The following is a 15,304-nucleotide window of genomic DNA, read 5'->3' on the forward strand; positions in this document are numbered from 1 at the left end:
CATACTCCTAGAGAGTACCCCAGCTGCAAGAGTCAGGACGGAGATACCCCAAAGGAAACAAGTATTTGGGGGTGGGGCTTGGGGGCTCTGGAGGGGGAAGGGAAAGAGAGGAGCTAGGGAGCTTTCCAGTCTTCTACAACTTTACAAAACAGTGGACCCCAGGCAATCTTGGCCTTCTCCTTTTAACCTACAAACTATCTATAGTCTCTGGCTTCCTACAATTTCTATCAAGAATCCTAGATATTCCTGCAATTACGTTCAAATGACAGTTCCCACCCAGACGATGTGGCCTTTTTGTAACATCCTCTAACCTTTCATTCCTCTGAGTCAGGAAGGAAAACAAACTCTTCAGAAGTCCAGATCTGAAAAAACCCTAGTTGGGCTAACTCCCACCCCTACAGCATTCCTTTTATTCCCAGGCCCTACAAAGCCTGAATTTAGTGTTCTTAAAGCTGACCCCTCGAAGAGCTGCAGTGAGTAATTACAGCAAACATCAATCACATGGACCCCAGGGGAACTACCTCCTAGGGCGCCCAGCCCACAGAGTGTGCTCTCGCCTACAGATTACAGAAGTACCCCACAGAGCAGACTGGTCATCCTCATCTCCACTTTGTAGGAGCTGCAGTTTTGTATGTTCTCATCCCACCAGACACTGCAGTTTTGTGGTTTACGTATTCAATAACAATGTTTCTTGCTGGTATTTAGACAGATTTTTTTTTAGTAGCTATCAACTTTGAAAATTGACAACTTTTGGGAATATCAGACCATCCCTTACCAATCTCCACTATGGTGCCTCAGTCCTGTAAGAGACAACATTTTATTTATCATCTCTCACTCAAGGGCCAACTCAGAAGAATTCTTTACACCTGCTAGAAATAGTGAGAAAATATGATAGGGTGAAAATTCCATGTTGTGAAACGCCCTATGTGTGGTAACCCTATGCAGCAGGCTAAGAAGAATTTTTGCCATCTTTTCCATTGAAGGGTTTATGGCAAATCCAAACTCTACTTTATCTAAAAGGAATTTTTTTTTTTTTTTTTTTTGAGATAGAGTTTCTCTCTTGTTGCCTAGGCTGGAGTGCAATGGTGTGATCTCAGCTCACTGCAACCTCCGCCTCCTGGGTTCAAGGAATTCTCCAGCCTCAGCCTCCCGAGTAGCTGGGATTACAGGCATATACCACCACACCCGGCTAATTTTTGTATTTTTAGTAGATATGTGGTTTCACCATGTTGGCCAGGCTGGTCTCAAACTCCTGACCTCAGGTGATCCACCCACCTTGGCCTCCCAAAGTGCTGGGATTACAGGTGTGAACCACCGCGCCTGGCCAAGGGCAAATATTTTTTTTCATTTGGTACCCAGTAACCCACAAAAACATAATTTTATTCTGTCAAATATCTTCATAGTTGGTTTTTTAAGACAGGGTCTCACTCTGTTGCTTAGGCTGGAGTGGAGACACCCCTAGCTCACTGCAGCCTTAGACACCTGGGTTCAAGTGATCCTCCCATCTCAGCCTCCCAAGTAGCTGGGACCACAGGCACGTGCCATCACGCCTGATTTTTTTTTTTTTTTTGGTAGAAACAGGGTCTTGCTATGTTGTCCAGGCTGGTCTCAAATTCCTGGGTTCAAGTGATCTCCTGCCTCAGCCTCCCAAAGTGCTGGGATTATTGGCGTGAGTCACTGCACCACGCAGCCTGCTTCCTATATTGTAGGTACTCAGTGAACAACTTAGGAATTAATAAAATTGAAAGGCCAGAAAGAAGTCACCACAGTCCATTATGCAACAACAAGGAGACTCTGTCACTATGTCACACACAGGCCAAGAATGAATGTATGTAACCATCATCTTAACATCCACCTGTAAAACAACAAGCATTTTATTGCTTGATGCGTGACCCTGAGCAAATAGACTCTAAAAGGTCTGTGTCCCTGTTGGTCCCTTTCTAATAGTAGAAGTTGTTAAAGGAGGTAAGAGAAAATGCCAACATGCTCAGAAAGACATTGTATTTATACAAGCTATCACCACCAGGAGTATTTAGTTTCAGCAAAAAGGCAGTTTACAATGTGCCTATGGCTGAATTCAATGGAACTGAATTTTTATACTGAACATTAACAAAATGTAAACACAGAAGTAAAGGCTAAATGTGAAAAGGTTACTGTTAAAGGGAAGCTTACTTATCAGTGAAATATATATCCAGATTAACTAGCCATTTCTGTCCTTGACTTTTCTCCCTCTAGCAACCTTTTAAACCTTTTAAAAGTGGAATAACCCCCACCACAAGCATCTGAAACACAGCCCACTCATATATCACATCTACTTTTGGAGGAGCTGCTTTGCCTAGTGAACAACAGCATTGTGGGTTTTAGCAGAAAAGAGAAGGAACATTTCTTGTCTGCACGGAATGACCACGCATGCAGCACTTTGTACTCTTTCTATCAACAGCAGAACAAAGCTATTTCCTTTGGATTAGAAAGCTGCCAGGACAGGCTGGCACATTCTATCTCTTCTTCACTTTGTGCTCCCCTGCCCTCCAGTAAAGGTATAGCAAACTACTATTCAACCATCTTTTAAAGGGTGTTAGGCAACGGTGCTGCAACATACCATATATTTGCTTTATTTACCCCAAATAAAAACAGTTAAGGTAAACAAAGTTCAAATAGTTACATACCATATATTTGCTTTATTTACCCCAAATAAAAACAAGTAAACAAAGTTCAAATATTTACATACCATATATTTGCTTTATTTACCCCAAATAAAAACAAGTAAGGTAAACGAAGTTCAAATATGAGTTCATGCTCTTCACCTTTTTACTTGTGGTTGTTTTCCCCCCTCCTCAAATGGCTGCAGCCTCACAGCTACTGAAAGTCATTTCAGTTCTTTTCCTGTAATTTTAAAGTCTGCAAAAGTGGCCTTGAGTAACTCCCAAGACTTACCATGAATACAAGATACATCCGATTAAGAGGCTGGTTCCCAGTATAGTCACCAAGTTTTCATCTCTGTACAGGTCTTGACCAAAGTCAGGCACACAGATTGTAACATTTTTCCCATGTTCATCTAGAACTTGTAAAGAAAAAACAAAGTCATCACAGTCAAATAGAAAGGCCAGTTGTAACGCACAGAAGCACTCATTTTGGGAAAATTCAGGTAGCTGTGGTGTACCTCCTTAGAACAGTGAACACTTATTACTGGAAACTTCTACTCTACAGGCTGTTTCCATGCAGACTGGATTTCTGCTATTTCAAAGAACATTCTCCCACATCATCACATCCTTGGAACAAGACCCTCAGATTCCAGCTCAGTGCCATGGGGCTCAAACAGATCCAGAACCTAAGGAAAGAGTCTTGCTCGAAGTCAGGTGCATTTCTCAGTTGACAGGGCAGCCCCTCAAGAGAGGTAGGGTGCAGATACTAAGCAGTGCTGAGGTGAATCAACAGCCAACAATAGCTCCTAAACCAGTTGAGAAGTCATTTTGCTGTAAGTGATATGATAATCGTGATATCTTTCTGTCTGTAACTTGGAAACTCCTGAGGTGTTTGGTTTTTTTTTAATGTGAGTGGCTACATGTGATATTGTGAAATATATATTTGGTCTTCATCCGCATTTACTTGCATGCAACTCCTAAAATCCTTGAAATCTCCAAAATGGTGTCTTTTTGTATGTTAATGATTGACTAATGGCTGGCAGCCCCTAGGTAGCCTCAGGATGGGGGCTGCTCACCAGAAAGTCCAAGGTAGGATTCGAGGGTTGGGACTTTCAGACCCACTCTCCAAACTCCAGGAATGGGAGGAATGGTAGTTGATCACCAAGGGCCAATGGTTTAATCATTTAATCAATCATGCCTGTGTAATGAAGTCTCCATGAAAGGCCCAGAAGGACATGGTTCAGAGAGCTTCCTGAGAGCTGGAGGCTTATAGGAAGGTGAACACCACCTCATCCACATGTTAGGAACCCAGCCACACCAACTCCATGGAGACAGAAGCTCAGGACCCTTCGAGACCTTGCCTTATATGTATTTTCACCTGCCTGTTTATTCGTATTCTTTAAAATATCCTTTGTAATAAATCAGTAAAGATAAGTATTTCCTGAGTTCTGTGAGCCACTCTATCAAATTAATCCATCCCAAAGAAGGGGTAACTGTGGGAGCCCTAACAGTTGGTCAGAAGTTCTGGAGGGCCGGACTTGTGACCAGTGGGAATGGTAGGGCTGTTTTGTGGAATTGAGCCTTCGACCTGTGGGATCTGACCTTATCTCCAGGTAGAGCAACCGAATTGGATTGGAGGACACCCAACTGATGTCCACTGCAGAGCTTACTGCCTGCTTGCTGGTGGGGAGAAATCTCCACATATTTTAGTGTCACAGAAACCTTCTGTGTTGACTGTTATAGTGTGAAACAGTAAGAAAAACTGAGTTATTCTAAATACTACATAACAAAGATCCCCATAATATAACCATCAGTGGTAATTTACCTTTTACCTAATATGGAGTCTTCCATTTGGAACACCCAACCTAGGTCTGACTGCCAACTTTGCCACCAAAGCAAGTAACATAAACATAAAGTAACACTCTAGAAACCACTTTACAAATGTACATATTTTAAGTGTCTGAAGTGAGACTAAAATTATGACTGGTATTTGCACTTGAAACAGTAAACATAACTGTGTATGCTGTGGTTTAAGGAATCTTTTATTATTTGTATAAATTTATGGGGTACAAGTGTAACTTTTTTACATGTAGTGGTGAAGTCTTGGCTTTTAGTGTATCTATCACCCAAATAATGTGTATTCTACCCATTAAGTAATTTCTCACCATCCATCCCCTCCCTCCTTCCTATGTTTGAGTCTTCACTATCATTCCACACTCATGTCCATGTGTACGCATTATTTAGCTCCCACTTAAAAGTGAGAACATGCAGTATTTGTCTTTCTGTGTCTGCTTGTTTCACTTAAGATAATGGCTTCCAGTTCCATCCATGTTGCTACAAAGGCAGGATTTCATTCTTTTTTATGGCTGAATAGTATTCCATTGTGTGGAGATATATATATATATTTTTATATATGTGTGTATATATATATATTTATATAAATCACATTTTCTTTATCCAGTCATCTGTTGATGGACACTTAAAGGTGATTCCTTATCTTTGCTATTGTGAACAGTGCTGCAATAAACACAGAGGTGCAGGTATCTTTTTGATATAATGATTTATTTTCCTTTTTGTAGACACCCAGTAGTGGGATTGCTGGACCGAATGGTAGCTCTATTTTTAGTTCTCTGAGAAATCTCCCACTGTTTCCCATAGAAGCTATGCTAATTTACATTCCCATCAACAGTATAAGTGTTCCCGTTTCTCCACAACCTTGCCAACATCTGTTACTTTTTGTCTTTTTAATAATAGCCATTCTGACTGGTGTGAAATGACATCTAGTTATGGTTTTAATTTGCATTTCTCTGATGATTAGCAATGTTGAGCATTTTTTTCAAATGCCTCTTTGGCCATTTATATGTCTTCTTTAGAAAAAAAATGAAATGTCTATTCATGTCCTTTGACCACTTTTTAATGGGATTATTTGGTGTTTTTTGTTGTTGAATTGAGTTCCTTGTAAATTCTGCATATTGCTCCCCTATAAGACACAGTTTGCAAGTATTTTCTCTGATTCTGCAGGTTGTCTCTTCACTCTGTTATTTTTTTTGCTGTACAGAAGCTAATTAGATTAATATAGTTCCATTTGTCTGGTTTTGTTTTAGTTATCTGTGCTTTTGAGGTCTTAGTCATGAATTATTTGCCTTGAGCAATATCCAGAAGAGTTTTCCTAGGTTTTCTTCTAGCATTTTTATAGCTTCAGGTCTTACATGTAAGTCTTTAATCCACCTTTTGTTGATTTTTGTATGTGGTAAGAGACAGGGGTTCGGTAGGGGTTCAGCATATGGAAATCCAAATTTTCCAGGACCACTTATTGAAAAGGGTATCCTTTCCTCAGTTCTTGTCAACTTTGTCAAAGACCAGATGGCTATAAATATGTGGCTTTACTTCTGGGTTCTCTATGTGGTTCCATGGATCTATTCTTATACAAATATCATGCTGTTTTGCTTACTGTAGCTTTGTAGCATAATTTGAAGAAGGGACTCTTCCAGCTTTGAAGTGTGATTCCTCCAAGCTTTGTTCTTTTTGCTTAGGACTGCTTTAGCTATTCTGGCTCCATTGTTTCCATACAAATTTTAGGACTGTTTTTCTGTAAAAAATGTCATTGGTATTTTGATAGCGATAGCGCTAAATCTGTAAGACTGCTTTAGGCAATATGGTCATTTTTTATTTATTTATTTATTCTCCTGATCCATGAGCATGGGATGTCTTTCCATTCGCTTGCATCCTTTTTATTTTTATTTTTTTGAGACGTGGTCTTGCTCTTTCACCCAGTCTGGAGTACAGTGGCCTGATCATAGCTCACCACAACCTCAAGCTCCTGGGCTCAGGTGATCCTCCCACCTCGGACCCATGAGTAGCTAGAACTACAGGTGCATGCCACCACACCCAGCTAATTTGTAAATTTTTTCTAGAGATGGGATTTCACTATGTTGCTCAGGCCAGCCTCAAATTCCTGGCCTCAAGCCATCCTCCCACCTTGGCCTCCCAAAGTGCTGGGATCACAGGGATGTGAAACTACACATGGCCCCTCCTTTTAAGTTTTTCTTCAATGTTTAGTAGTTTTCATTGTAAAGATCTTTCACCTCCTTCGTTAAATTTATTCCTAGTTATTTTATTTTTTGTAGCTATTGTAAATGGGACTGGCTTCTTGATTTGGTTCTCTGCTAGATGATTACTGGCGTATAGAAACACTACTCACTTTTTTTTTTGAGGCGCAGTCTCACTCTGTTGTCCAGGCTGGGGTGCAGGGGTACTGTAGTGCGATCTTGGCTAGTGAGCCAAGATGCCTCCCTCTCCCGGGTTCAAGTGATTCTCCTGTCTCAGCCTCCCAGGTAGTTGGGATTACAGATGTGCACACCACCACGAATGGCTAATTTTTGTATTTTTAGTAGACACAGGGTCTCATCATGTTGGCCAAGCTGGTCTTGAGCTCCCGACCTCAAATGATCCACCCACCTTGCCTTCCCAAAGTGCTGGGATTACAGATGTGAGCCAATGCACCCAGCCAAAACACCACTAATTTTTGTATGTTGATTTTGTATACTGCAATATTACTGAATTCATTACTCAAATCTAACAGTGTTTTGGTGGAGCCTTTTGGGTTTTCTAGATATAGAATCACATCATCAACAAACATGACAATTTGACTTCTTCTCTTCCAATTTGGATGCCTTTTATTTCTTCCTCTTGCCTGAGTGTCCTGGCTAGGACTTCCAGTACTATGGTGAATAGGCATGGTGAAGGCAGGCACCCTTATCTTGGTTCAGTTCTCAAAAGTAATGCTTCCCATTTTTCCCCACTCAGTATGATACTGGCTGTGGGCTTATCATATATGACCTTTATTATTTTAAGTTGTGTTCCTTCTATTATTTTAAGTTATGTTCCTACTTTATTGAGGGTTTTTTTTTTTTTTACCATGAAAAGATGCTGAATTTTAACAAATGCTTTTCTGCATCTATTGAAATGATCATATGGTTTTTATCTTTAATTCTGTTTATGTAATATGTAATGTATGATGTATCATATTTATTAATTTGCATATGTTGAACCATTCTTGATCCATGGTATAATACCCACTTGATCATGGTATATTATCTTCTGATGTACTATTACATTGTGTTTGCTAGTATTTTGTTGAGGATTTTTCCATCTATGTTCATCAGGGGTATCGGTCTGTAATTTTTTTTTGTTGTGTCCTTGTCTGGTTTTGGTTATCAGGGTGATATATCTGGCCTTGTATAATGAGTCAGGGAGAGTTCTCTCCTCCTCCATTTTTTGGCACAATTTCAGGAGGATTGGTATTAGTTCTCCCTTATATGTTTGGTAGGATTTGGCTATGACTGCATCTGGTCCTGGCTTTTTCTTATTGAAAGAATTTTTAAATCACTGATTCAATATCACTACTCATTATTGGCCTGTTTAGGATTTCTACTCCTTCTTGCTTTCCAGAAATGTATACATTTCCTCTAGCTTTTCTAGTTTGTAAGTATATGGATGTTCATAATAGTCTGTAATGATCTTTTGTACTTTTGTGGTTATTATTGTGATTTTTCATTTTTCATTTCTAATTTTGTTGATTTGGTTTTCTCTCTTCTTGGTTAGTCTAGGGGCTTATCAATTTTGTTTATCTTTTCAACAAACCACCTTTTTTTTGTTTTGTTGATCCTCTGTATTTTTCTCATGGGTTTTTTTTGGGGGGAGGGGGGTCTTTATTTTATTTAGTTCCTTATTTTATTTTTTTGAGACAAAGTCCCTGTCTATTGCCCTGGGTAGAGTGCAGTGGTGCAATAACAGCTCACAGCTCACGGCAGCCTCAAACTCTGGGGCTCCAGTGATCCTCCCACCTCAGCCTCCAGAGTAGCTGGGACTACAGACATGCGCCACCATGCCTGGCTAATTTTTTGTATTTTTTTGTAGGGACAGGGTTTCACCATGTTGCCCAGGCTGGTCTCAAACTCCTGGGTTCCTGCGATCTGCCTGCCTCAGCCTCCCAAAGTGCTAGGATTACAAGCATGAGCCAACTCACACAGCCCTGATCTTTGTCATTTCTTTTGTTCTGCTAACTTTGGGTTTGATTTCTTCTTGATTTTCTAGTTCCAGGTGCAACATTAGGTTGTTAATTTGTGATCTTTCTGCTTTTTTGATGTAGGCATTGAATGCTATAAACTTCCCTGTGTATGCTGTGGTTTCAGGAATCTTTATTCTTAGGCTAATTAAAAAAATGTAGAGCACTTGAAATTTAAAATAACTTTTTTTCTGTTTTTTTTTTTTTTTCTTTTTTTTGTAGAGATGCTATGTTGCCAAGGCTGGCCTCAGCTCCTGGCTGCAAGCAATCTTCCTGCCTCAGCCTCCCAAGATGCTTAGATTACAGGCATGTGCCACCACGCTCAGCCTTTTTTTCTGTTTTAAAGGGATACCTGCCATTTAAAAAATATTGTAAATAAAAATCCCAGTAAGTTAAAGCCAGAAATTAATACATAAACAGTCATAAAACAAAGTCTTAAAGAGACTAAATTTATGTAAACTTACAGAGTCAAGATAGAATATTTAAAAAAAAACTTAAATCCAGGATAGGCAATAGTTACTTAAGACCTCCACTTACATTACTTCCCACTACAAATAGCAACAAGGACAAGCCCATAAATACTATGTGTATATGCTAAAACTTTCAAAATTATCATTGCACCAGCTTTCCAAATTTAAAAGAGGAAACAACTTCAATTCTCTTAGACACTACATTTATTTAATTTGACTTATATAAGCTCCAATATACCCAAACATACATTTATATATGCTTATGTGTATGTATGTATATATGTATGTATGTCTGTGTATATTTACATTTATACATCACAAAAGTAATAGAGAGGATAAGTTTCTGCAAGTTACTTAAGTTGCAGGATCAGTCTATAAACCAGGCAGTCCGACTTCAAAGCTCATGCTCTAATCACTATGTTCTGTTGTCTCTGTAAATAAATGTCATTTAAGACGAGTGGTTTGAGGTCACATAGCCAGTAAATCATGGATCTGTGCTCAGATCCTGCTCCCTGCTCCCCACTCCACCACATACTTTCCACTCTCTGTTCCACTGCTATAGTCAGAAAAGAAAAGAAATACAACTAAATTAAGAGGTTATTTAGGCCTAAAAGCAAACTCCACAGCCAAATCTTTCCTCCTGTCTGTCCTACACACCAGGAAGAATCGAAAAAGGGAATTTTCCTTTACATAGCTCAAGTTAAAGACTTTTTCATGAAAAAGTCTAGATCATCTCTCTACTGTGATTTAGTACATTTCTAATATTTATTTTTATTTTTTAACTTAATTTTTGTGGATACATAGTAGGTGTACATATTTATGTGGTACATGAGATGTTTTAATACAGGCATGAAACATGTAACAATCACATCATCTAAAATGGGGTACCCATCCCCTCATGCATTGATCCTTTGTGTTACAAGCAATCCAATTATACTCTTTTAGTTACTTTTAAATGTACAATTAAATTTGACTATAGTCACCCTGTTGTGCTATCAAATACTAGGTCTTATTCATTCCTCCTATTTATTTTGTACCAATTAATCATCCTAACCTCCTCCCAAACCTCCCCCAAACCCTTCCCAGCCTCTGGTAACCATCTTTCTGCTCTCTATCTCCATGGCCTCTCCAATATTTAAACAATAGCTCATTCCTCCATGAATGAAAATATTCACACTGCAAACACAAGCCCCCTAACAGGCTGGCTTACCTACTTCTGCAGGTTTGCTGGACAGAGCTGAGAAGGTGAGGTAGGTGACATAGCAGCTTATGACCCCTGATTGTAAGAGCCCCGAGTGTGGCTGTCCTGAAAAATGACAAGAGACAGACAGACAACAGGTTTTAATTTGAAGAAAAAGAAAGCACATGCCTAAAAAACCTGATAGTCCCCATGACAGTCCTCAAACTTGAGCATCCACCTTTAAAGGAAAGAAAAGAGAAAAAAATGTAGTATGTTTCTCAGATAAAACTAAAAAGATATTAAGGGGGAGAGAGTTACACACTGAGCTGAACATTGCTATTTTAAAGATGTCAGGTTCCGCCAAGTTCTCTACCAATACTTTATCAAGCCTATGGCTATACTTAAAACACACAAACTAGTCTCCCTGAGGTTTGTAACATTAGTTCTTAAATCACAAGATCAGAAAAAAAATTACCATAGTTGTTGATAAAACCACATAGCTTAGTTGGGGAGGGGAGTAAGTGGTAAACCAGATTTCATAGGGGATATATTCTGGATTCTACAAGGTCATCACATACTACAGTCTATGACAGGGCAAAAAGCTCTTACCTGCCAATGAACAAAAAGCTTTTGGGAACAGAATACAAGAACTGCTCTTGGCTAAAGAGGAAGGCTATGGGGCTCAGCATTCACTGGGAGAAGGGCTTTAAGGCTATTTATTTATTTATTTATTTTTAACTTTTATTTTAGGTTGAGGGGTGCATGTGCAGGTTTGTTGTAAGGGGATAATTGTCACAGGGATTTGTCGTACAGATTATTTCGTCACCCAGGTATTAAGCCTAGTACCCATTAGTTATTTTTCCTGATCCTCTCCTTCCTCCCACCTCCACCCTCTGATAGGCCCCAGCGTGTGTTGTTCCCCCCATGTGTCCACATGTTCTCATCATTTAGCTCCCACTTGTAAGCAAGAACATGTGGTGTTTGGTTTTCTGTTCCTGTGTTAGTTTGCTAAGGATAATGTCCTCCAGCCCCATCCATGTTCCTGCAAAGGACATGATCTCTTTCCTTTTTATGGCTACACAGTATTCCATAGATTCCATAGTGTATATGTACCACATTTTCTTTATTCAGTCTACCATTGATGGGCATGTCGGTGATTCCATATCTTTGCTATTGTGAATGCCTGTGTCTTTATGTGAGAACCATTTATATTCCTTTGGGTATATACCCAGTAATGAGATTGCTGGGCCTAATGATAGTTTTGTTTTCAGGTCTTTGAGGAATTGCCACCCTGCTTTCCACTATGGTTGAACTAATTTACATTCCCACCAACAGTGTATAAGTGTTCATTTTTCCCTGAAACTTCACAAGCCATCTGTTATTTTTTGAAAGTTATACTATTTCAAGGAAACTAAGGGTTCAGATCCTTCAGAGTAACCAGGATGTGATAAGGGATCTCTCTCTTTCCTGCGAAATTTTCGACCAAACACTTACTGACATAAAAGGATGCAGTTTTTACTCAGTCTTCCCTTTGGTCAAATTTGTTTCCAAAATTATCATTATTAAATTATAATTACCAATAAAGACATAAAATAGACCCTGTTATAATGTTGCTCTTTGGCAAGGGAATAAGATTTTCCTTAGCACCTAATGGTATTAAACCAAATATTTCAAAACATTATCCCTATTTCAAAAGGTAGGACTTAACCCAAAGACTTTAATCGGAATATCAAGTTGTTCTAGGAACTCTTAACTGATCAATTAAAGGGATTAGGAGAATAATACTCTCAATTTCAATAATGGTCATAAAATTTTTAGTAGAAGAAAACAAATTATTTGTGACTAGTTGCCTTTTTTTTTCTCCTTTTTTTTTGACACGGAGTCTCACTGTCACCCAGGCAGGAGTGCAGTGGTGGGATCTTGGCTCACTGCAAGCTCCGCCTCCCAGGTTCCAGCAATTCTCCTGCCTCAGCCTCCCGGGTAGCTGGGACTACAGGCGTGTCCCACCACAGCCGGCTAATTTTTTTGGGTATTTTTTTGTAGAGATGGGGTTTCCCCAGGTTGGCCAGGCTGGTCTTGAACTCCTGACCTCAGACGATCTGTCTGCCTCGGCCTCCCAAAGTGCTGGGATTATAGGCGTGAACCACTGCGCCCGACCACTAGTCACCTTTTTAAACCACTATTTTAGAAATGATTCAAGGGGGCTGTACATTTATTGCCTATATTTTCCTACCTACCTGAATGTCATGTGCATTTTCATCACCTATAGGGTCCGACACCCACAAAAAAAATCAGACCAGGGACATCTCACTGTAAGCCCAAAGACACCATATCCTGGCTTAAGAAACCAAGAGTAGTTGATAAATGACAATTCACAATTATACTTCCTAAAGCACTTTCAAATCCCACTGTCTCTTCCTTCCGGCTTTGAAACAACAATGAGCAAGGTAAGGCTCACATGTTTCCACTGAGTTTACTGAGGAAGAACCTGGGTCTAAGGAAGGTTAGCATATAGGCCAGCTGCTGGCTGAGCTGGGATGGGATGTCCTGCTTCCTGACTCCCAGACTACACTGTCCACAGCCTTGAGTGAAAGATGACCCCAGAACCAACCCCTTCTGCGGCCCTTTCATTCAACTTTTACACAGAGATTGTAGGCAAGCTCATAAACACCTGAGCTTGATATACACGGAAGGCATTTCCCATTTAAAGGCTCCTTGTGGTGCATTATTTAGCAAAGGCAATATCTTCCTATTCATTGACTTCGTTAAGTTCAGCTCTTTCTTGACATGAGAAATGCTTGGCTATCACAGCTCGAGCATGAGATATGAAGAGACTGGAGCCCCACCTTGCCTACTGCTGACACATCCATAGTAAGTTAAGGAATACACTAGTTCCAAAAAAAAAAAAAAAAAAAACCATTGGGTTTGCTCAAAGACACTTAGGAAAATATAAGTAAGGAAGAATGGAAAAAAACATGCTTACGATTTTGGACCCAGGGTGAGATGGCTACCAATGAAATAAGCAGGCATAGGCCTCCATTTACTCCCAGCAGAATTTTGTTTTCCATGCAGCCGTCTTTCTGTGTATAAAACACTGCCATCAAAACCAAGCCTCCAGTGGCAATGGAATACATGATGAGCGTCACCAGGGCCAGGGAGGCATACCACAGCTTGTTACTGGCTGTGCCTGCTGTCCTGTTTCTCCGGGAAGTGGGTAAGAGGGAGAGGAGAGAAGACAAGTCAATGAAGCCCACCATTCTCTGATAACATTCACCATCCCTCAGGCAGTAACTAATGCTACAGGCCACAGGCACTGGTACCCAGCTGCTCAGAAGACACATTATTTTAGCAGTGATTATGCTCATCAAAGCTAGAAGGTTCTGGTAAATGTGGAAACTTCTGGACTCAAGCTGAGAATTTTCTCTCAACACTGAGAGAATTCCACTTTCTGCGACAAATGTATTCATTCATTAAAATGAATAATGTCAACCCAAATGAGAGACTGAGGCAAGAGTCTCAATCAGCCAAGGTTTACTGAGCCAGAGGTTTGAGGGTGCACCCAAAAGCACACAAGTCACAGAATCTTCTGTGGCTGGTGCTCCCAAAGAGGTTGCAGAAGGCTCAGTATTTACCCATTTCTTTAAAGGGGAGAATTCATGCAGGAAAAGGGGGCAGGTGGTGAGGCAAATGTGACATTCTCCTGAGATTTTAACTAGTGCCCAGTAAACTCCGCTATGCAAGAGATATGATAAACATTCAAAAAGGGAGTAAACGAAGAGTTAATTATGTAGTCTCAGGGTAGGCAGAGAAATGACTGCTCTCCTTTGTTCTGCACCTGGAAAGATAAGCTTGTAATGGGCATTGTCAGCATGAAATTTAACAGACTGCAATTCCATGGACAGGGAGCTAGACTTAGGTGGCAGACCTAAGTCCTTTTTTTATGGGAAGATACACATCTTGAAAGGTTTAGGGACCAGCAGAGAATTTACTTATGAGCAATTTGAGGGCAGTTATCCAGGATGCATGGGGCCTTTTGCCTTCTGTAAAGGTCTAGCTAATGTGTAGTCCTTTGACACAACGTTGGGAAGTCACAGCTATCTATGGGCAGGTTGGGTAGGGGAAGACAGCAGTGTCACATGACTCTGTCTCCAGGCTTAACTCTCCGTTTGGTGTAATGAGTTTGAGCAGTGCTGAGACTCTTTATTTCCTTTAGCTACCTACAGACTTTATTCTAGCTTCTCCATTCTGACTGTGAACCACCGTGGGTCAGTTTTTGGCAGGATGAAAAAAGTGGCTCTTCACTGGGCTACTCCAAGTTTTCTCCATAAACACAGAGCCCCGAAGTGCCACAGTCTCTACTCCAAAGTGCTGCCAGGAGAGGTGGCTCACACCTGTAATCCCAGCACTTTGAGAGGCTGAGGCAGGCAGATCACTTGAAGCTAGGAGTTCAAGACCAGCCTGGGCAACACGGCAAAACCTTGTCTCTACAAAAATTACAAAAATTAGCAGCATGTGGTGGTGCAAACTTATAGTCCCAGCTGCTTGGGAGACTGAGGTAGGAGGATCACCTAAGCTCGGGCAGATGAAGGCTGCTATGAGCCATGACTGTACTACTGCGCTCCAGTTTGGGCAAGAGTAAGACCATCTAAATTTTTTTTTTTTTTTTTTTGAGACGGAGTCTCACTCTGTCGCCCAGGCTGGAGTGCCGTGGTGTGATCTTGGTTCATCGCAACCTCCGCCTCCCAGGTTCAAGCAATTCTCTGCCTCAGCCTCCCTAGTAGCTGGGATTACAGGTACCCACCACCACGCCCAGCTAATTTTGTATTTTTAGTAAAGACGGGGTTTCACCATCTTGGCCAGGCTGGTCTTGAACTCATGACCTCGTGATCCACCCACCTCTGCCTCCCAAAGTGCTAGGATTACAGGCATGAGCCACTGTGCCTGG

General features: G+C 40.6%; 1 protein-coding gene across 3 annotated transcripts in view; it reads right to left on the minus strand.

Annotated features, from left to right (window-relative positions):
* The window catches only part of SERINC5 (serine incorporator 5), a 151,952-nt gene that overhangs the window by 45,082 nt on the left and 91,566 nt on the right, over positions 1-15,304 (minus strand). For 2 of the 3 annotated variants that reach the window (XM_054555674.2, XM_024247377.3), the window contains exons 6-8: positions 13,343-13,554; positions 10,390-10,485; positions 2,935-3,061 (exon numbers count right to left, since the gene is read on the minus strand). In XM_054555674.2, the coding sequence (XP_054411649.2) occupies positions 2,935-3,061; positions 10,390-10,485; positions 13,343-13,554 (435 nt within the window). The remainder of the gene's footprint in view (positions 1-2,934; positions 3,062-10,389; positions 10,486-13,342; positions 13,555-15,304) is intronic. The other variant, XR_002915095.3, reaches the window with a different exon arrangement.

The sequence above is a fragment of the Pongo abelii genome, chromosome 4, assembly GCF_028885655.2.
Source record: "Pongo abelii isolate AG06213 chromosome 4, NHGRI_mPonAbe1-v2.0_pri, whole genome shotgun sequence".
Taxonomy (NCBI): domain Eukaryota; kingdom Metazoa; phylum Chordata; class Mammalia; order Primates; family Hominidae; genus Pongo; species Pongo abelii.